Genomic DNA, 21,293 nt, shown 5'->3' with positions numbered 1-21,293 from the left:
TTAATTAATTGGTTGCCGAATTGATAATTACATACGTACGCACAATCTAGTTATGTAAGTAAAAAGAAAGAGTTTGAGTTATGATATGACAATGAATTAAATTAATTATTTACAACAATATATAATTATATGTTATGTTCATAAAGAGGATATTGCTTGAAGAAACTGCTGCCTCAAGATTATTCATTTATTCACTATCAAGATTCATCGACCAATATATTGTTCATCAATAACATAGTACAGCAAACTGAAGATATAAATTGAAGACATACACGATAAAATAAATACGCGATATATTTTTAATAGAATAAAGTCTTATAAATACAGTCTTATAAATTGTTTTATAAATTATATCATGGATTTTAAGCAATATTTTTCAAAAGGGCACTAACCAATTTTATTCGATATTTCAAGAACGAAAAAGTATTTGTTACGTAAACAAGAAATAACACAATAAGTATCTGTTGCAGAGATACTAAAGTTTATCGATGTACACAATAAATCTTACTCTTTCTCATTTTTACAAAGCGTTTGTTGTAAACAAGAGGAACAAAATAATAAGTAAGTTGCAGAGGTACTAAAGTTTATCAATGTATACAATAAATCTTTTACTCTTTCTCCCTTTTTTTATCGTTTAAGTTAACTCTCCTTTCTCGTGTTCCTCTTTTATTTCATAATGTGTAACGATATCTTTTCAATTTACTTTACGAAAGATCATATAAATTAAAAGCATCTGGTATGTAATTCTAAGGTAGATCAGCCTTTTCAGTTTGCTTTCCATAGGTCTGGAAACTTTGGCCCCAATATAAATACCGATTGATGAATAAAATTACAGCTTATTACAGAGTTTCACCTTGGATATTTCTGAAAATTGGCCGATTTCGTGAATCGCGGGTTCTATTTCAGTCTCTGCAAGAATTTGTTGTAACCATTGCTGCACTTGTATTGGATGCTCATAGTTTATTTTTCGTTGCTTTGAGTATCTAATCAATTCAGAATCATCCTGACTCGACACTTCCTTATCTAATTCTCGTAAATTATTTTCGATCTCTTCATTTGTCAAGATATCTAGCCTACAGGACTCTGTATTTTTACATGACATCTCAAGAGACTGTATAGTCCGTGAATATGCTTTGTCGAAGGCATGCAATCCATCTAAAGATACATGTGTTAGGCCAAGTTTGCGTTTTATAATTAAAAGTGGTGAGCATCCTGACAAAGATAATGTATTTTTGAAAATCTTCAATGCATTACTTTTTACATTCTGCGAATCTTGTAAATGATTCTTGAAAGTGGAAGGCAAACTTGAAATACGCAGAGTTCTGTAATCAGATATAAAGTCCTTGCAACGTGGAAGGCTCAGATCTTGATCTTTGATTTTTTGACATGTGATTGCTTTGTCAAAGCTAACATGATCTTTATTCGCATCTTGGTAATCTACAACCTTATATGGCTCTGCATCCTTCACTGTAATGCCATTCAATCCATGTGTCTCAATGTTACCAAACTGGTGTATTCGCTCCTCCAGCTCACTTCTATCATTCAGGACTACTATCGATGATGGCAGAAAGTCCAACGAAGTCTCTACTAGTGAAAGTTGTTGTCTATGAATGGCTTCAGCCTGACGTAGCAGTTGTTTCTCTCTAGATCGAAGGGCTTTTGCTAGTTCGTTGAAACAGCTTTTGATCTCTGCCTCAATCTGTGAATGATGTTCTTTTTATAATTCTGTGATTAGGGATAAAAGTTACTTTATAATATCATATATTGATAGTTTATTCCATAATATATCTGTCTATTATAAACATTATTGACTGTTAGAAGTTTTTTGCCATATGCTTTCTATGTTTACGAGTATCAATTTTTAAATATATGTATTTAATCTGTTTTAAATATATGTTGTAAACACAACAAAACACACTAATCTCGTTACTATTTTGTAATAGTATACTTGCTTCAAATGCTTAATATATCCATTTTTAAAAAAAGTTTTTGTGATTTATACATAATTAAATATGCTCTCACATACATTTTTTATCTGTATCAATTATAATTTGACTATATACATAATTTATGTTGTACATATAACTACCTCTTAAAAACGTTTGTTGTATATATATATATATAATAAAAAACACATAGCGAAATAAACGTGAAATTTAGCGCATAAATATAGATGTAGAATAATATCGAAACTCATGGGATAAATGTATACCTGAGCAGATTTCTCCTCCAAGAATCTCCGTTTGTTCGCTATCAATTTTATTCGCGATTGATTGTCCTCATTGTTATCCGGCTGACTTTGCTTGCCTATCATGTTAACTCCTACTATGCCAATTTGATAACACAGAGGCGAAAAGAGAGTTCAATTAGCAATTCTGAACTTAGCTCGACCATCAAAGTCTGCCGAGCATATCCGTGCGTCGGGTTGCCGACTGGGATACAATGGGGGGAAATAGATGTCACTGTCTTCCACAACGGGTGTGGAAAGAAAGGGGGTAAAAGTGCTTGTGCGGCACGCACAAGAAAGTACAAGACGACGAGCAACGGCAACGGACGAGCGGCAGTCTCGCGCGGCTCGTCTTGTAGTGGAGTGCGAGTATGGCGAGTTGATTGGAACGACGAGACTTTTGCACACATAGAGAGAAAGAGAGAGAGAGACCGAGAGGCAATCGTTCTTGCTCGAAGAAACAAGATTCGGGAAGAACGATATTAACCACTGCACGCGCGCGCACGATCTCGATTGACTACGCGGAGAGATATTGAAAGAGATCGAGCGATCACGCACAACGAAGAGAGTGCCTCGCTCTCTACCTCTCGTTTTCCCCGTTTATTTATCTATCTATTGCACACTTGTGTGTATCAGAAGGCGCCGGTGCTACCGGACGCTCGCCCGGTGACTCGCGCTCCAATAGAGGAAGTGGCCTTGCCCACGTCGAGAACACGCCGGTTCTCGCGACTCTCATAAACTCCCTTTCAACGTTTGACACATTCAAGCTTGAACCAGAATCCGTACTTGAATCCAGTGACGACGCTCGACGAGTCTGAAAATTGTCTGAAAGGTGCAACATCAGCTATTAAGTACGTAGTGTACATTTTCTCCGTACACACGGGATACGCCTGTGTGCATATGTATATATGTGTATGGGTATATGTGTGTGTGAATGAAACGAATTGGCATCTATTTGTGCATTGTGTACACGCGCGCGAGCGCGCGTGTATAAATCGGAAATCATTCAGAAAGCACTCTTAACACTCGACCCGAATACAAGGCTGTATTAATATGTGTCGTATATATCTTGCATATCTGTCGCTTTTATAACCGCTTATGAACAGTCGCTGAATGCATATCTCTTTTCTTACGCATTTCTTTTTATATACGTATACATCTTATACTTGATATCTGCGTAGATATTTTTATGCAAGACAACATTTACACAAGCATTATTACAATTTTTAATCTACAATTTCAACGAGCAAGGAAAAAAAAGAAATTAAACCGGTTATACAGCAAACATCGATATTAGATAACTTGTGAAAATTGATGTGTGATACATATACTGTGAAAAAAACTTGTATGGAAATACAAGATATATCGTAACTCGATAATAAATTCTAATCGTTTGTTCAAAGTACATATATAACACATAATACATTTATATCAATATAATTTTTTAACATCGAAGAAAAAATCCATACTTTTCGCGTGACTTATTTCAATCTTATTTGCATGCGATATAATTTTAGGTGCAATTTGTCAGTGCAATTTAGTTACATCAACTATTTTTTTTTTTTTTTTTTTTTTTTTAATTTATTTATTTATTTGTCCTTCTCTGATGTTGTATTCGATCGTTGCGGTAATTTCGAACATCGTCTCTTTCGCAAAGCATGAATATGGCATTGAGATTGCGAAGAAATTGCATTGAAATGCAAAGATCTCGTATATTTGACTTTTGAGATTTGCAGTCTCTCACGCATCGATCGAGAGGTGCATCGCGTGAGATCGAGCGTCGAACTCGGATTGGCGCGCTCGTGGCTCACGCGTGCGCTGCTCTACCGTGGAATGTGTTGCGCGCAGCTGTACATGTTCAAACGTCACCGCGAAGAGACCGTAACATTCTCTATTCGTGCGTTTTAGCGGCGTAATTATTTATTCTATATATTCATTTATATATTATTCTATTTATTTCATTTACAATTAGTTTTGAATAATCGGAAAAGGATAGAATGATACTTAAGGTTTCGATAGAAATTTCGACATACAAATATTTACGTTGCGTAAGGTCTTAACGTCTCACATTTTCATATGAAAAAAAGTATATCCGGCTCGAATACATTATTGTAAACGGACAAATAAATAAAAGAAAAAAGAAAAAAACATAGTTAACGTAAATTATACAGACATACGATGAAATTTGAAAGTTCTTGATATTTTCGGGCACACATGATATCTACATTCTGGACTTCTTCCTCTTCCTGGATTCAATTTTAATATTTTTAGATTTCAAATTCGCGTAATCTCGCGAGACAATAAATTTCGGCGAAGCGAAACCGTTTATGTATTTGTATTTGTTACAGAATTGCGAGACATCGACTTAATACAATTATCAAACATGAATAAGGTGGATTATATGGAGGTGACTCTCCCGAATTATTCTTACATCTTTAATTTCGAAGAAACATTCAGCCATTACGAAACCAAGCAATGGATGATGAAGAATTGGACGAATGGCTTCTATTACTGCGGATTGTACATGATCTTAATATTCGGCGGGCAACTTTATATGGCTAGCAGGCCCAGATTCGAACTCAGGGGAATACTGTGTCTTTGGAATACGTTATTGGCTACCTTTTCTATTATCGGTTTCACCAGAACGGCACCCGAATTAATACACGTTCTCAGGCATCACGGACTACATCATAGTATTTGTACACCAAGGTCAGTTTAAATTACTAACTCAAGTTTTTGCATTTGCGAGTCTTTTAAATGTTTTTCAATAAAGTTTTTGTTTATGTAAATTCAACTAGTGTGATTATATATGAATTGAAGATATATATTCAGGGTTGGCAAAAATTCCATATTTTTTGGATAAAATCGATGCCAGTGACAAAAACTGGTATTTACATATTAATTTAAATTAAAAAAGATTTTATTATTATTTTGATTTCACTTTTTTAAACTATAGTAATTAGTATAATTTATTAATTAAAGCAAACATTTTTGCATAAAGTTTTATAAATATATTTTTTGTCAATTTACTCCATTGGACAAAGTCCGGGACGGTAAACATCGAAATTTACCATAATTTTGTTTACTCATTGGACTTTTCCATCCTATATATATCATACGACATTTTTCCTTTTTATATTTATGAGTTGATTATATATTCTGCATTGCAATATGCAATGACGTCTTAAATAATGACAACGTGCACATAATATCTGTGTGTATCTTCATTTTTAATTAAATACGTGGGCAAGTCGAATATAAACCGAACTTTTTCCAAAATATTTTCAACGTACACCCAAGTCATTTTTCTACATAGTTTCCACTAAAATCTAAGCATTTTTGCCACCGGATTGGCAGTTTTTTTATTTCCGTGTCATAAAAAATAGTGTCCGAACTCAATTGCGCAAACCGAACTTATTCTTTCTAAGTGACAAAAATGCTTAGATGTTAGTGGAAACTATATAGAAAAATGACAGGTGTGAGTTGGAAATATTTTGATCGAATAAAGAATTTTTTGAAAAAAGTTCGGTGTTGGAACTTCTGTTATATAAAACTTCATGACATATTTATGTGCATGTATTTGATATTCATACAAATTCAATGTTATTCAGAGTCAATGATTATTAGTCATGCAAAAAAAGCGGAAAATGCGTATTTTCCTTAAAGCAAATCGCTTATCATGCTTTATTTTTAATTCGAAAATTTAATAAGACAGATATCGTGTTCATATAATTTAGAAGATATCAAGAGACATATAAAATACATTTATTTCAAATATTTCAATTCGCTTACGAAAATAAGTAAAGAAACTATAAATGCAAAAAAATAAAACTACATTCCATGGAAAAAAATTAAACGAACCGACTTAACACAATTCAGATAAGGCACGTGGGCAGTATATTATACATGTCCTTGAACATATATCTTTTTTGTTTCTTATTATGCTTTCATCATCGTGAACTAAATGCCACTTGTGCTTATTTTTTAATTTATCTATATATACGAGGACTGACGTTTAAATTCGTAGAAGAAATTTATTACAATTATAAAACACACTTATTCGTTATCTGATACACGGTCTCTTTCAAAATAGTCCCCTCCTGAAGCAATGCACTTGGTCCAACGTTTTTTCCATTGCAGGAAGCAGTCTTTAAAATCATTCTCCGTGAGGCTGTTTAGAACACCCGTCATCTATTCCACCTCCGCTCGTGACTCTCAATAATGATCCTTCATGTCTTTCTTGATCTTGTGGAATAGAAAAAAGTCAGAGATTTGACCTCATCTGACTTTTTCTTATATATTGGGTTGAACGGAAAGTTCGTGCCGTTTTTGCTAACAGATGAAGACCAAAAAAACGGCATGAACTTTCCGTTCAACCCAATATATCTCGTGCATTTCATGTATTTTTCGACACGATAATATGTACTAGCATATTATGATTTGAAAGATCTCCTTTTGTTAATCACGTCCAAAAATATCCAGAAAAGGGTATGATCATCCCTTCACCACGCGAAAGAAATACAATTGCCTACAAGAATTATTATTCTCATTTTATCCTCTCTTCTTCTCTCCTCTTTTCTTAACTATATTTGATTGAACTATAATATTGATTTAAATAATAAAATAAAATAAATTTAACTTAATTAATCAAATGTCGATAATAAAATAGTCTATCTTTTCCTTGAGACATCTTTATACTGCTGGTTTTTAAATATGATTGAATTTTGATATAGTTTAGTGAAATCCTGTTTTATCTCTTATTATTAATAATTCGAATATTGACAATAAAATTGCTTGCGGGAAGTTTGATGAAATTAATTAAGAATTAATAATCATTTTGATTGCAGCTTCATCGAGCAGGATTGCGTGTCGGGCTTTTGGACATGGATGTTCGTATTGTCGAAGCTACCCGAATTAGGCGACACCATCTTTATCGTGTTGCGTAAACAGCCATTAATCTTCCTGCACTGGTACCATCATATTACCGTCCTACTGTACTCCTGGTTCTCGTATTCGGAGCATACCGCATCCGCGCGATGGTACGTCGTAATGAACTACTGCGTCCACTCAATCATGTACACCTACTATGCTCTGAAGGCGATGCGGTACAGACCACCTAAAGCGATCTCCATGGTAATCACTACGCTACAGCTCGCCCAGATGGTGATCGGCTGCGCCATCAACATATCCGCCTACCAATACCTGGAGAGCGGCAAAGTGGACTGCCACATTACTCGCATGAATATCCGTTTTAGCTTCGCGATGTACTTCAGCTATTTTGTCCTATTCGCGCGATTCTTCCACAAGACGTACCTGGCCAGAAAGAAGGCCAACAAGAAGCACTTTGCTAACAGCGCACCTGGTCACATCGGCTATAATGATAAGCTCAAAGCCAACTAAGGCGATAACCAGCACACCAAGACGCCCGGGCGTCTTTTTCTCTATCTTTCTGCCGTTCTTTTTCTCTTTTTATTTTCCTCTGTATTTTTTTTTTCTCTTTTTCTTTTTCACGCCGCTGGTCGACGTAGCCATATACATCCAGGATCTATTTATATTAGGAGATGTTAGGATTCAACGGCTTCTAGGATTCGCGCATTTAGTGGTTACCACTAATTAAAACAATGATTCTTGAACTGTGATTTCCGAACTGTGAATTTTAAATTAACGTAATTTTATTTTTTTCTCTATTTAAAAATTACTTTTTTAAATAATAATTGCATGTTATAAACAAAATTAATAATCATATTTTTTTATTAATATTATAATTAATATTATTTTTAAATACAATATGTCTTATGTTAATTTTGTTAATAATAAAAATATAAATACATGTTTGTAAAAATATAAACACATGTTTGGTTTACGAATATACATATATGTATTCATAAGCCAAATTAGGAAAGACTCGTCAGAAATATTACTTTTAGGCATGAAATTATTCTCTGCCTATCCCGGTTCTAATTATGTCTATTATATATTAGAGCTTTAATTCTAACTATTAAAATTATGTTAATTAGAGTGTCGAAATTCAAAGTTATATAAAGCCTAAAGCGCACAGAACAACTTTAAACCTTTAAGATTTGTAGGATTTACATCTTATAAGAATCTAAATAAATTCTGGAGTTCATATATAGATATATAGAAAATCATATGATATATTCTAGGAACCATCGAATTTTAAGTCCATAGAGCCTAGAAATCATATTTCTCTTAAACTCTTTAGATTCTAGAAGCCGTATATCCTAGAGGTTATAGATCTTGGGTGCGATTTCTCAGGATCTTTATATCCTAGGATTCATAAAATATATATTCATGAATCTGTAAAAAAAAATCTTCGCGAATCGGTAGATCCTAAAACATATATATTTAAGAAGATATGTATTTTACAGGATTATTTTATCTAATATTTACATATAGATCTCGTAAAATAATAAATTCATAAATTTTCGAATTTACAAAATCTAGCATTCATATTTCATGTAATTTTTACATCTTAACGATCGATCTTTTAAAATTTAAATTTTGCAAGATCTTTGGATCGTAGGATACATAGCCAATTAACGTTTTCTTATGCGCGAAAAGCATCCTGAGGAGGAGGTTCGCTCGAGAGATGAACACGCAGCGATTCTCCTTTTCATTTTCTTATATATGATTAATAAAAACTTTCGCATATATATATTGTGGAAGTGCACGTAAGCGTGTACATCCATTTCTTAGGTCTGACCGGCTGTTGCACAACATTGTTATTATGATTTTGTTACTATCTATATTTCTCTTTTGTGCAATTTAATATTGATATTATTTAATAATAATTTATAAGACCAAATATATACATGTGTAAATAATAATTTCTTATCATAAGTCCTGCATGATATACAGAATTCTCTCACTTGTTATCCTATAATATCCCATAGTGCTTTAATCCTAATTATCATAAGCTTGATGAGCAAAAATTCGTAAATTTTTTTTCGCGATCATTTCAATTTCAAACGGAAGAGAGAAATCAATAAAACGATATTTTTTTTTTTTTACTGTTTAAGCAGAATTATCGTATGACCCGTAAATCAATGATCATAAATGTTGGAAAGAAAATATTTTAGATGTAACTCCGTTATATAAAGATTTAGCTGCTTGCGTCAAAGTAAAAGTCTCGACCTAAATAATACATAGAGGAATGTGCTGAGAAGCGTTTACGGTATTGTTTGTAGCAAATGTGGCCAAAGAAAATGAGGATCCATCTGACGAACAGTCTTTATAACGGTCAAAAGGACAACGTAATTTTTATTATTTTTATTGATTGATATTTATCTGATTCGCGGATTCTTGAAGAATTTCAGAATTTTTATTAGTTTCTGTATACTTTGTGTTAATAAAATGTCTAGAGTAAAATAGCTTGCATGTATTGATGGAATAAATTTGTAGAAAGCATAAGAAAGGTACTTTATCAAATTTATTGAACTGATATCAAATTCACATTACATTAGATTAAATATATAGATTAAAATCTGTACATTTTACCGTCGAGAAACTTAAAAAGAGGCCTCAAATAAGTAATTACGAATATTGTTGACTCTCTAATACATTCTCACGGGAAAAGTTACAATAATATATAATTTTTAGTTAATAAAAAAGATATAAATATTATTTCTATTTTTATGTGTATAGTTTCATTGAAAATGCATCTTGTCTCAAGAACGCAAACACTTGACATTTTTATAAATTAAAAGTTCTCATTAAAAAAAATTACGCATGAAAAATTCTTTTATCGCCAAGTTTTTAATATGACGTACTTTAATTGTAGTTGTCAGATAAATTATCAATTTATTAATTGATTACGAAAAAATGTGTACTTTTAATAATCGCTTACGAATTTATTGTGTTAATGTTATGTCAGACTTTAATTTACGACTTTAAATTACGGATTATTATAAATATGTATATTCCGTTAAAAAGTCACATTTTCCAAGTAAAATACTCAACTTATTGTTTCGTGAATATAAACCGATTAATTCTTAATAATACACACTTGACCTATTCACGTGTCGTCGATTATTTACTATTACATTGTCGCTTCTTATGCAATAATATATGTTCATTTCAAGATCACCTTTGTACCAGTCTTCTTTATATAGCATAAGTATACAGCCGAGTCTCACGTTCTTTTAACGTGATTTATCATGTATATAGATAGCCAACGCGTACGACCAACTGATGTTCTGTCATTATCATATTGATATCATACTTCAAAAATTTATTGAATCTTTTTTGTTATTAATAAGACATATGTGATACGTTGTTATACATGATACTTCAATAAAATAAGATCTTTGTAACAGATTAATTTCTTTTTAACAGCAAGTCATTATAAATTAATTACTAATCGGGAGATATTCTGAAGGCGAAATCGATTTTGCAGCATTTAAAATGACCTTCCGAGATTTTAATCATTATGAAATACGGTCGGAAAGCTTTAAAAATGTGATTTGTGCCAAGCACTTTATCAAATTCGCTATATTTTTAGAAATGTGCACTGTTAAATATTGATTTTTCGGTGTTTTTTTGCAAAAATGCATAATTTTTAAAAATTGGTTCAGTAATCATTTAGTATAAAAAAGTGCACTTTTCTATTGCATTCCAATTTTATTTTTCATATCAAAAGAGAGGAGAATACAAGATACATCCTCAACTTTATTTCAAAAAGATCGAAGTTTCCTCTATACATAAAAAAATACGAATAATTGCATACATTTATATGGATTATTTACGAAATAACAAATAAATTAATCTTATATTTTTTATATAATATTAAATCTCTTAATGAACATTTTAAACAATAACTGATTTTTCATCACTTTTACTTATCAATTTTTAAAAATTACATAATTTTACGGAAAACGTTGAAAAATCAATATTTAAAAATATTTTTTCAAAATATTGCGAATTTTGTTAAGTGTAAATTAGTTTTAGAATTTTTTAGGCTAGTTGATAAACCTTGAATCTTTTTTAAAATTCATCGACTATAGATAATCTAGTAAATCTCATAGAATTTAAATGAAAAATCATGAAAAAGCAATGTAAAGCAACAACGGACAAACGTAAATGTAACAGTGCAAATTAAATATTTTGCTAACAATAAGTATAAGACTCTCTAATATAGTAGTATTTTATTTCAGTAGTACTTTATTATCAAAATTTAACTTTTTTTTAAATAATAACTAACCACACGTGGTAATTAACCACGTTTATTAAATAATTACTTTTCTTAATTTGATGCTGGTAATGATGTTTCTCGGATGTATTATAATTTTATAATTTTTATTTAGGCAATATTATATATATATAACTAGATATATAATAAATATATACAATATTTATCCACAAGTTAACTTATTACAATTGATTTAATTTACGATTTTATAAAAAACTCATTCAATCTTTTTAATATACGCACGATGAGTTATTTGGTAACACGCGATAAACTCGTGCATGATTCATCGTACTATCGTACGATTCTCGACTGATCAGTGATCACGCCATTCGTAAACCCATTGCATGTCAACAGTGACCTGCTGATCACAAGCAAGATACATACATATTAAATATATATGTTCAAATCTTCATTCCTATAACAAAAAATCACAAAGAAATTATTTTGTCGTTAATTATCTGTTTTATACAAACAAATCTTATATTTTTACGATTAATTAAACAAAGAAATATATCAAAAGATACTTTAATAAATTTTTCAAATAAAAAAAAAATTGCAATCTATATAATGTCTCAATTAAATTTCTGTTAACCACTACTTGCAAATATATTTTATCTTAATGTTGTGAGAAGGAATTCAAAAGAAGATTAAAAATTTACAAAAATTGTAAATGTTTTTTTTATATCTTTCTATGAACATCTTATTGTATACCAATTCTGAATACTTATATATTTTAGACATTGCAAGTTTCTAAAAAAAAATGTAGACATCTAGTATTAAAGTTAGACAAACCTTACCTCTTTATTTTGTCCCCAATCTTCGGAGATGTATGTCAATAGATCTGTTAAACCCTCAAATTCTGTTCTGCTTTGAGGTGGATTATTCTTTGGTATTTTTGGTAATAGGGAACCCATTTTGAACCTAAATTCCTCTGCATTAGTGGCTCCAGAGATTTTCCAGATTCCATAGAAAAATAAGCCACATCCTGTGATAGCACAAAGCGAGCCCCAGCCAAGGGCTCTTATCGCTAATGATGCTCCTGTTTCATTGATTCCTTTAATGCCAGAAATTCCTTCTCCAAAGTGTTTTGGGTCTTGCTTTTTGGTAACCCCCACTGCTCTGGCAAAGCCAGCAAAGGCAGAAATACTTGCGACAGTGCTTAAAAATACTGCAGCTATAGAAATATTAATAAGTTTACTGAAAAAATATGCAATGTATTGCGTAAATATTACCAGAAAGCGATGAAAAAGATGAAAAAAAAAAAAAACAGAGATAAGATGGAACTGAATTTCAACTGACAACAGTTGTCAAAATATATATATGCGAAAATAGTATATGCAAATGACAAAACTGTAGCAACACATGTTATGTAATATATGCCATGTGCGGGTAAATTAGGTAATATCAGAAAAATGTTAAAACATTAATTTCACAGTCGTAAAAAGGTCATTTGTGATAAAAATATCTTGCTTATTCACAGTATTTTGAATTTCTTAAGAATTTCTGTTGATGAGTTAAAATATAAAGTACACTGTGTAATAACCAATAGAATTTTTCTGAGCAAAGCTAAGATTAAGTCGAATATTTTTTTATATTAATAACTGTATAAAAAAGATACGATTTGCAGCTTCCTTTACGTGTAAGTGACACGTGTGTCAAGCAGAGAGAAAACGCGCTCTCATAAACGTGAGGTTAGCTTGCATCGGACGATGTATACGCGGGAGCGGATATTCCTTATAATTCCCGTGATTCTTGAATTCAACTTACCGTATATTTTCTCTTTCTGTTTTGCAGAATTCACAACGGACGTTGTCACAGTATCCTTCAATTCCGCCATCGCATTCGAAGAGAAATAACCTGACGATTATTCCGCCATTTTTAAAGCGCCCAAGACTCGCTCGTTTACACATGCGGGATAACTACACGATAATTCTATATGTCAAAAGTGAGCAAAGGCAAAGGGGTCGCCGGGACTTTTTTTTGATATTTCGTTAAATCGTGAAGCATACTTTTGCGGATTCTCGACGCTGATCCGGCTGACGAAAATGGAAGGTAATTGTCCTGTTGTCTCTTTCATCTCATATCTTTTTTTTCTCTTTTCCCTTTTGAAAAGATATTACACAGATTTCCTTCAATATGTATGTTACAGGCGAAGCAAAGCATAATATCGATGAGCTCGTTGATAATTTAAAACAGGTCGTGAGACTTGATACCTCACAAGATGAATGTTCTAATATCCTTCAGATATTGGATTCTGTGGTGAATGTTAGCAAAACTTCGATTGGAGGTATAATGAGAAAACTACGATGCACGTTAAGTTGGATGCGTGTGATCAACATTTTATACTTTCTGTTTTTTTCCAATTTATTGTCAGTCGCGTAATTTAATGTTGTATTATATAAAATTGTTATTAATTATCTATATTGTTATTAGTATATGGTTTTAGAGACATCGGAACTAGTCATTGATGAAGTTTTCCTGACGTTGCTTGGACACCAGTCTAAACAGATTGTAGCAAAAACAACAAAAGCCATTGCAGAGATTGCAAAGATTGAAAGGGGAAGGGAGAAATGTACCAATGTAGGGTTGATACAAACACTGATTGACTTGCTGAAGAAGAAGGATATAGATATACTGACGCAGGCTTCCAGAGCTCTAGGAAATATCTGTTATGAAAATGGTTATTGCAACAGTCACATTTATATGAAAGTTTATCTAGCTATCTAAAATAAAAATCATAAAATTTCAAGACTAATGCATTCATGTATATATTTATATATTAAGCATTCAGAGTTGTCATGAAAAGATATAAGTATTTGATTTAAATATATTGCTAATTTGTATAATTGTGCGAAAATTATAAAAATAAAAAATATAAATTTAAATAATAAGCTTCAATGAGAAACATTTATTTTACAGAGAATGGTAAAAAACTGGTGCGCGAGCAAGATGGGCTGAAAATAATTTTAACAGTGCTGAAAGAAAGTATTGCGTTAAAAAACACCGAGGGTGCCAGCTTTCTGCGAAACGTGGCTGCTGGTTTTTTATTAAATTTTTTAGTGGATCAGGAAGCATTGCATGAAGAGGTAAGAACATTTATTTAAGAGTATGTGCACTATAAATAAAATAATCAACGATGATGTTACAAAAGCATAATGGATAGGCAAGAATTTGTATAAACAATTGTTAAATATATTTCATCAGGCACTTAAAGAAGACATAGTACCCACTATTTGCAGTATCTTGGAGGAAGATGGAACCAGCGGTAGCGAAGTGGCAGTGCACGCATTACTCATTCTTAGCTTATTAAACGACGCGAACATTATATTTCTCGATGAGAGATTAACGAGAGTTCTGGTTAACATATTGATCAGCGACACTTCCTCCGAGTTATGTGAAATGTGTTTGGAATTATTACATGGTCAAGCCGAAGATGGTAAATTAATGATAATTTCATTGATTAATAATTACATCTAGATTAAAATGAATAATAAAATAAAGATACCTTAATGTATTTAGATTTAAATGAATTTAAAAACATTAAATTAAAAATGTGTAAGCGCATTAAGTTGAAATAATAATTGTAATAATGTAATTTCTTTTTCATTTTTTAGAAAAAGCAAAGTTGTTGCTAGCCAAAACAGGAGTGTGCGATTTGCTTCTAAAGTTATTAGAAAAACACGGTCCACATTGCAACGACGAAGAAACGCGGTTTGTTCTCAAAGTTGCTTGTAATTTAATCGTTTTAATCTTAACTGGAGGTGAGTTCTGAGGAAAACTCTCAAATTTAATTTTATTTGTTCTAACAAATGTACTGCTTTTTGTCTAGATGACAGTATGAATTTCCTTTATGATGACAGCAACGGCCCTGTTTACAAAAAGTTGGTAGAATGGCTAGAGAGTATCGACGAAGACTTACAGATTACTGCTGTTTTGGCTATGGGCAATTTTGCACGAACCGACATACATTGTAAGCATATGGTCGAACAGGGCATTCATCGGAAACTGCTAAAACTCCTCCAAAAGAACGACAGCAAGTCTGGCGATATCAGATGCCAGCACGCCTTACTCAGCGCATTACGCAATCTCGTCATACCTATGGACAACAAATCGCTAATACTCGCCGATGGTCTGATCGATGTGCTTTATCCGATGTTGGACATCCCTACTTTTCCCGTTGTTTTCAAATTACTGGGAACGCTTAGGATAGTCATAGACGGCCAAAGTGAGCACTTATAAAAATCTCTTAAAAATGACAGCAATAATATTTACTATAGGAGAATAATGTAATAATTATGGCCGAGTTACTTGCTGTAGGAGAAGCAGCAATCTCCTTAGGACGAAGGGAGGACCTGATCAAGCGAGCGGTTGAATGGTGCAGTATCGCGGACCATCCTGGCGTTCAGGGTGAAGCGAATCGTTTAATCGCTTGGATAATGAACAATAGCAGGTTCGTCCCCACATAATGGCTTTTATGATACAATTCTCAAACTTTATATATAATTTTTCAGGGACAAGCAGATTGCCTTGTCCATTATCAAATACGGAGCAGTGCAGCACTTAGTTAATATGCTTCTGGCACAGCATACATTAATGCAAAATGAAGCAATACTGTGTTTGACGATATTGACGAGGATCTGTCCGACGGAATCTGAGGAGTTGCTGATTGAGGCAAACCTTGGGAGCAACATGCGCGAATTTTTTAAAGCGCGCGATGATCTCGACATGCATATTGTGCTAAACGCGCTATCTCTATTGGATAGCGTCGTGCAATCAGGTATTACGATAATTTATCTTGGAAAAGCATTAGCTATGACACTATGTTAGAATTTTTATTCAATATTTAATCACTAAATAATTTTACTTTAGATCGGTTGAAAGAACATCTCAAAAACTGTGGATTAGCTGATGCTTGTAAAACTTTGCAGTTGAACAAAAATGAAAATAGTGCTAATGCAGAAATCTGGACGCGTGTCACTGAACTGCAAACCGCGCTGTGCACTGCCTTCGGTATGAGCTAGGAACTTGATAAGTTCTAAAAACAAAACTGGATGACCAATTCAAACATTACGCATTCACATGTGCTGCCATTGTTGTATCTTCCATTCATTCCAAAGAGCTATGCAAACTTCTCCAATGACCAAATCATCATTCGACTTGATCCACAGAGATTGCAAAATGTACTTTATTTATTGAGAAATATATATAGAGTATGTATTTCTATTGATGTGCCAACACAATTAATTATTTTGTCATAAGACTTTTGTAAAAGCCTGTTAAAAAACTATTTCAATTCAAGGTCTGATTGACTTACCAATAATAATATGTATCTGTAGCACTTTGACAACACATAATAGATTTGTAATTTTTATCATTATTTTATTATAATTTTGTTTGACATATGAAAGAAGGGGGGGGGGGGGGGGAAATGAAATTAAGAACGACCAATTATATAGTTAAAAATTTCACTGCCTCAGTTGAATTAATCAAATTCTGCGATCAAAGTCTCTCCCAAGGATGGATTGAATGTGAACGTAACAAAAGTATATTTTCCTATATTTGTGAAAAAATATGCACTCTTATTATTTACCTATATTTTTCTGATTTAAATCCACATTGCTATTATGCAGAATTATACGATAACTGCAAAAAGTAAAATATAAAATCGAAAGATTCGAAAAATAAAAAGGTTGTTACTTTGAAAGCGCGCAAATGTCAGAATCAATCTCCGGGGATGCATTGACCAATCAGGTCAAAAAATCTTTGCTCCTTTGGTCGGTATGGTATCAACCTGACTTGCTGTCATCTGGTACCGTCACGTGCCATCGTTTATCCATGCCGTGGCGCAGCAGTCGTACGAGCTGCCACGTAATGTTGTGTATGCTGTTTGTCCGTTCTCGAATTGCTGCAATTATATCGTCCTGTAGGATTACGTGGAGATAAACGAGGTGATGAGCGAGTCTGTGTCCATCCGTTCCTAATTTCGAGCGACCCGCGTCATTACAAAGGTAAGCAAATATTCCAGCCTTCGCGTTCTGTATTTTAACCTTTTGACACGCTGACAATGCGTTTTGACTGTTCAAACGTCAACCTGCTATAATTCATACTTTCCTTCCTGGATTAATAAAAACGATAATTGCCTTAGAGTGAGCTCGATGTAGCTCTGATCTTCTAATTCTCCAATCTGTCTAGTTTTTAATCTGTAACTTCTTACTCTTAGTCTAAGAGTTGCTTTGCGTAGACCTAGAATTTTATCGTAAGATTCCTACTGTTACTATTGGGGGTAGTTGTGCTTAACTAGATTCTTTTTATGTTATTTCTGTTGATTCACAAAAAAAAATTCAGATTCATTAGATTTTTATTATGTTATTATTACATACATTAAATTTATCTTGAATATGAATAAAAAAATAGATCTTAAATCAAATAGTTTATAATTACTTTTTGATATATGTAAAAAACATATCTCTGTCTCTTTAAGAGTGTATTACTCTACAATTTATCAAATATTATATTTTATTTGCAGTGTGACTGTTAAAACAACAAAATGTCACAGTCAAGTGGTTATCAATATCCAGTATATCCAGAGCCCAATAATTCCTTGAAGAATGATCCATCACCGATAGTGAATGGCCAAAATTCTGCATCCCAACAAAATGGTATGCAGTCTCCTCAGTTCAATCTGACTGGTAAGTTTTTGCCAAAAATTTATATGGCAAAGAAACTTTATATTTCAAGTATAATCCATAAAGTGTCTTCTCAGTTGCGACTTTGATTCTTATGCATTTAAGATTATAATAAGAACCAAGGCAATACAATAACTCTGCTTTTTCGAAAGAATGGTTAGTAGATTGCTAGTAAAAAAAAGCATCTTGTTCCATACCTTAATATAAAGAGTTTGTCTCAATATCCAGTTAAATATATAAACAAAATTTTATTTTGAGAAAGTAGATAATAAATTTATATGAAATTCTATGGAGCAGTTATAATCAAATGTATCTCTTATTTTAAAACATTCATTACTATAATTTAAAAATAATAATGATTAGTTGAAAATCAATTGAAATTTTAAAGATATTACTTGAGTCTCGTCTAGAAAATTTGTTGTTAAAATTTAGGTAACTATACAGGGTGTTCAAAAAAGATACCAAATTTTAACAGTACATAATACTCGTGAAAACAGATCGAAAAATCTTAATAAACAATATTCCAAAAACCATTTTTTTCCAAGTTATAAAGCATTTTCTGTTATTTAATAAATTTGGTGGTAATAAATGGTTTTTGGAGTATTGTTTATTAAGACTTTTCGATTTGTTTTCATGAGTACTACATACTGTTAAAATTTGGTACCACCTTTTTTGAACACTCTGTATATAATAAATGTATGTTTAGGCACACCATCGTCGCAATCGTCACGCGACCCGTCCAGGGAGACTTCCAGAGATCCATCGCCAACTCAGTATCTTCATAATCAATATCGGCCTCAGTTGCCTCGACCGCCAATGCCACCAATAAATGGACCTCCAAGTTCCAATGCATTGCCTTCGCTACCTAGAACAACACAACTATATAATCCTGTAAATCCTTATGGGACCTCTAGCCAATATGCCACTAGTACTCATTCAAATGTTGCAGTCAGTACACCTCCGACTGCCTTTGTATCCCAACCTAATCAGGAAATTCAGCATAGATACACGATTCCTTCGAATCAGATGCCTTCACTAGCCAAAAACCAGTCATCAGAATCTGCGCCTTCGACGTTTACAAATACTATCGAACCGAAGCTTGTTAAAGTAAACCAAAGTTATCAATGGACAGCTAATCCCCTGTCTACTAATGCTGCACAGGGGACTGTAGGCATTTCTGGAACATCCAGTAGCATTGATAAGACTAGTCAAGTCTCTACAGATCAAACTGCAGGAGGTCAAACATCCTTTATTGGAATAAATAAAAACTTGGCGCATGGTCAAAGTGATCCTACTTTTCCACCTTTATCCAATGTTAGTTTACCTCCTTCGAATATCACTCAACATTTGAATCAAACCAGGCACGTGCAACATGATCCAGCAATTTCCAATATACAGTCTTCGAGAACTCAGAATATCCAACCACAATCGACAACTGGTTTTTCCGAAAACTTAAATAATCCTCAACTCAAATACAGCAGTCAACAGAATATATTGAGTCCAACGTTAACACCACCGAATTCTAGCACGCGAAACTTACTTCCCAGTTCACAAGGCCATAATGTAGATTCACGGAATCCCCAGGATTATTGTCCTCAGCCTCTGAAACCACAGCAAAACTTACTTACTGGTTACATGGATTCCACGGGATTGGGAAATATTCCTCAAAGTCAGAACATACATCAAAATTTACCTGGCCAAAGAAGATATCCGCAACAGGACACTGCCAATACCACGATGCTACTTCCAAGAACTACCGCACCGCCTTTGGGAGCTAATCAGTTACATGGTGCGAGACCGCCGCCATCAGGAATGACGCCTCTTCCGGGACAACAAACGGTAAAGGAACTTAAAAAGATATATCACATTGTATTATGTAATATTATAATTAAATTTTATTAAATTAATATTTTTCTATGTGAAGTTGTATGATTTTATAATATTAATAGTTTTTTATTTATATTTTTAGTACGATACTCGTTTACAACAACCCGGTCCGATGACGAACGTCCCATTAGATTCATTAAATAGAAGATATCCAAATATGTATCCTGACCAATTAAATCAATTAAATAATCAGATGGGCAATCTAAATGTTACACAAACTAGTTACAACAAATTATGGGTATTTATTAATTCTTTAAATTAATTATTTTAGTGCTTTTATTACATATATAAAGAGAAAGAATTTAGCTTATAAAAATATGTTACTTTAAAATATGTTACTTTAATATATTACTAATATTTTTTCTTTAGGGGATAGAATCGGTAGACCTTCTACAATGCAGAAATATATTGCCATCTGCAAAAATTGAACCACCAAAGATCAGGTTACATCAGGAATTCCTGGATAACGTAAATTGTAATCCTGAGTAAGTTTTCTTCTTTTCTTTATTTTTTTATCTCTAAGATGTAGAGATTACATTCTTATTGTAAAAGAGAACCCAAGTATTTGATATATAATTTAAAACATTGAACAATTTAGAACTTTTGTATTGTCACAGAAATTGTTTCAAGATATAAATATCATTCTTACATAATGTATTAAATATTTACAGCATATTCAGGTGTACATTGACAAAGGTCCCGGAATCGAATTCGCTTCTTCAAAAATCAAGATTGCCATTTGGTGTACTAATACATCCGTTTAGAGACCTAAACGTAAGTAATGCATGTTAATGAATTTTTATAATTTAAATTATATAAGAATCTAGATCGTGCAAAGTATATTTTTAAGTAATTATTTAGAATAATTTTTGTGGAATAGAATAAATTTCAGTAATGTGAAACTTGTTATTTGTCGCAGCAGCATTTGGCAGTGATTCAATGCAATACAATCGTACGTTGTCGAGCTTGCAGAACATATATCAACCCATTTGTATATTTCGTCGATTCGAGAAGATGGAAATGCAATCTTTGTTTCAGACTGAATGAACGTAATAAACATGCTAGATTTACTTACATTATTATTTAATATTATGTCACAATTAAATATACTTACATCTCGTTGTTGCAGTTCCTGAGGAATTTCAATTTGATCCTGTGACGAAATCGTACGGTGATCCATCGCGACGGCCAGAGGTCAGAACTGGCACGATAGAGTTTATTGCGCCAAGCGAGTACATGGTTAGTGATTATTTTTCTACTTAATTCCAATTACATATATATATAT

General features: G+C 32.6%; 5 protein-coding genes across 9 annotated transcripts in view; 3 read left to right on the top strand and 2 right to left on the bottom strand.

Moving 5' to 3' along the window:
- Positions 1–172: 172 nt before the first annotated feature.
- Positions 173–2,527, bottom strand: LOC115236442. The gene is made up of 2 exons (XM_029808908.1): positions 2,213–2,527; positions 173–1,699 (listed from the first exon to the last, which is right to left on the bottom strand). The coding sequence occupies exons 1-2, from the start codon at positions 2,312–2,314 to the stop codon at positions 830–832; spliced, it is 972 nt and encodes a 323-aa protein (XP_029664768.1). The 5' UTR covers positions 2,315–2,527; the 3' UTR covers positions 173–829.
- A 21-nt stretch (positions 2,528–2,548) lies between these two features.
- Positions 2,549–9,050, top strand: LOC115236443 (elongation of very long chain fatty acids protein 6). 2 transcript variants are annotated; one of them, XM_029808909.1, is made up of 3 exons: positions 2,549–3,078; positions 4,576–4,936; positions 7,075–9,050. In XM_029808909.1, exons 2-3 carry the CDS (start codon positions 4,611–4,613, stop codon positions 7,625–7,627), a joined length of 879 nt encoding a protein of 292 aa, XP_029664769.1. In that variant the 5' UTR covers positions 2,549–3,078; positions 4,576–4,610; the 3' UTR covers positions 7,628–9,050. The 2 variants fall into 2 exon arrangements, with proteins under 2 accessions (XP_029664769.1, XP_029664770.1); XM_029808910.1 differs by lacking the exon at positions 2,549–3,078 and adding an exon at positions 4,122–4,139.
- On the bottom strand, positions 7,725–13,341 carry LOC115236444 (transmembrane protein 242). Its single transcript, XM_029808911.1, has 3 exons — positions 13,203–13,341; positions 12,233–12,609; positions 7,725–11,850 (listed from the first exon to the last, which is right to left on the bottom strand). The coding sequence occupies exons 1-3, from the start codon at positions 13,270–13,272 to the stop codon at positions 11,845–11,847; spliced, it is 453 nt and encodes a 150-aa protein (XP_029664771.1). The 5' UTR covers positions 13,273–13,341; the 3' UTR covers positions 7,725–11,844.
- Positions 13,342–13,344: 3 nt separating this feature from the next.
- On the top strand, positions 13,345–16,658 carry LOC115236441 (rap1 GTPase-GDP dissociation stimulator 1). 3 transcript variants are annotated; one of them, XM_029808906.1, is made up of 10 exons: positions 13,345–13,487; positions 13,585–13,722; positions 13,882–14,115; positions 14,355–14,521; positions 14,640–14,871; positions 15,050–15,196; positions 15,265–15,660; positions 15,753–15,885; positions 15,947–16,212; positions 16,305–16,658. In XM_029808906.1, the coding sequence occupies exons 1-10, from the start codon at positions 13,481–13,483 to the stop codon at positions 16,454–16,456; spliced, it is 1,872 nt and encodes a 623-aa protein (XP_029664766.1). In that variant the 5' UTR covers positions 13,345–13,480; the 3' UTR covers positions 16,457–16,658. The 3 variants fall into 3 exon arrangements, with proteins under 3 accessions (XP_029664766.1, XP_029664767.1, XP_029664765.1); XM_029808907.1 differs by having other exon boundaries at positions 13,869–14,115; XM_029808905.1 differs by lacking the exon at positions 13,345–13,487 and having other exon boundaries at positions 13,519–13,722.
- Positions 16,659–17,277: 619 nt separating this feature from the next.
- The window catches only part of LOC115236440 (protein transport protein Sec24A), an 8,528-nt gene continuing 4,512 nt past the window's right edge, over positions 17,278–21,293 (top strand). The window contains exons 1-8 of one of the 2 annotated variants that reach the window (XM_029808902.1): positions 17,278–17,443; positions 17,962–18,124; positions 18,828–19,960; positions 20,091–20,246; positions 20,378–20,493; positions 20,680–20,782; positions 20,928–21,057; positions 21,138–21,247. In XM_029808902.1, the coding sequence (XP_029664762.1) occupies positions 17,983–18,124; positions 18,828–19,960; positions 20,091–20,246; positions 20,378–20,493; positions 20,680–20,782; positions 20,928–21,057; positions 21,138–21,247 (1,890 nt within the window). In that variant the 5' untranslated portion in view covers positions 17,278–17,443; positions 17,962–17,982. The remainder of the gene's footprint in view (positions 17,444–17,961; positions 18,125–18,827; positions 19,961–20,090; positions 20,247–20,377; positions 20,494–20,679; positions 20,783–20,927; positions 21,058–21,137; positions 21,248–21,293) is intronic. The other variant, XM_029808903.1, reaches the window with a different exon arrangement.

This window comes from Formica exsecta, unplaced genomic scaffold, assembly GCF_003651465.1.
Source record: "Formica exsecta isolate Colony F162 unplaced genomic scaffold, ASM365146v1 scaffold247, whole genome shotgun sequence".
NCBI classification, from domain to species: domain Eukaryota; kingdom Metazoa; phylum Arthropoda; class Insecta; order Hymenoptera; family Formicidae; genus Formica; species Formica exsecta.
The sequence above is the reverse complement of the archived record's forward strand: the minus strand, read 5'-3'. Positions and strand labels throughout refer to the sequence as shown.

Coding starts and splice junctions, on each gene's coding strand:
- LOC115236442 (XM_029808908.1), bottom strand. CDS start 2,314: ATGATAGGCAAGCAAAGTCAGCCGGATAACAATGAGGACAATCAATCG. Junction 1,700..2,212: donor TGGAGGAGAAATCTGCTCAG/GTATACATTTAT, acceptor CATCATTCACAG/ATTGAGGCAGAGATCAAAAG.
- LOC115236443 (XM_029808909.1), top strand. CDS start 4,611: ATGAATAAGGTGGATTATATGGAGGTGACTCTCCCGAATTATTCTTAC. Junction 4,937..7,074: donor CATAGTATTTGTACACCAAG/GTCAGTTTAAAT, acceptor TTTTGATTGCAG/CTTCATCGAGCAGGATTGCG.
- LOC115236444 (XM_029808911.1), bottom strand. CDS start 13,272: ATGGCGGAATTGAAGGATACTGTGACAACGTCCGTTGTGAATTCTGCA. Junction 12,610..13,202: donor ACAGAAAGAGAAAATATACG/GTAAGTTGAATT, acceptor ATATTTCTATAG/CTGCAGTATTTTTAAGCACT.
- LOC115236441 (XM_029808905.1), top strand. CDS start 13,572: ATGTATGTTACAGGCGAAGCAAAGCATAATATCGATGAGCTCGTTGAT. Junction 14,522..14,639: donor AGGAAGCATTGCATGAAGAG/GTAAGAACATTT, acceptor ATATTTCATCAG/GCACTTAAAGAAGACATAGT. Junction 16,213..16,304: donor GGATAGCGTCGTGCAATCAG/GTATTACGATAA, acceptor ATTTTACTTTAG/ATCGGTTGAAAGAACATCTC.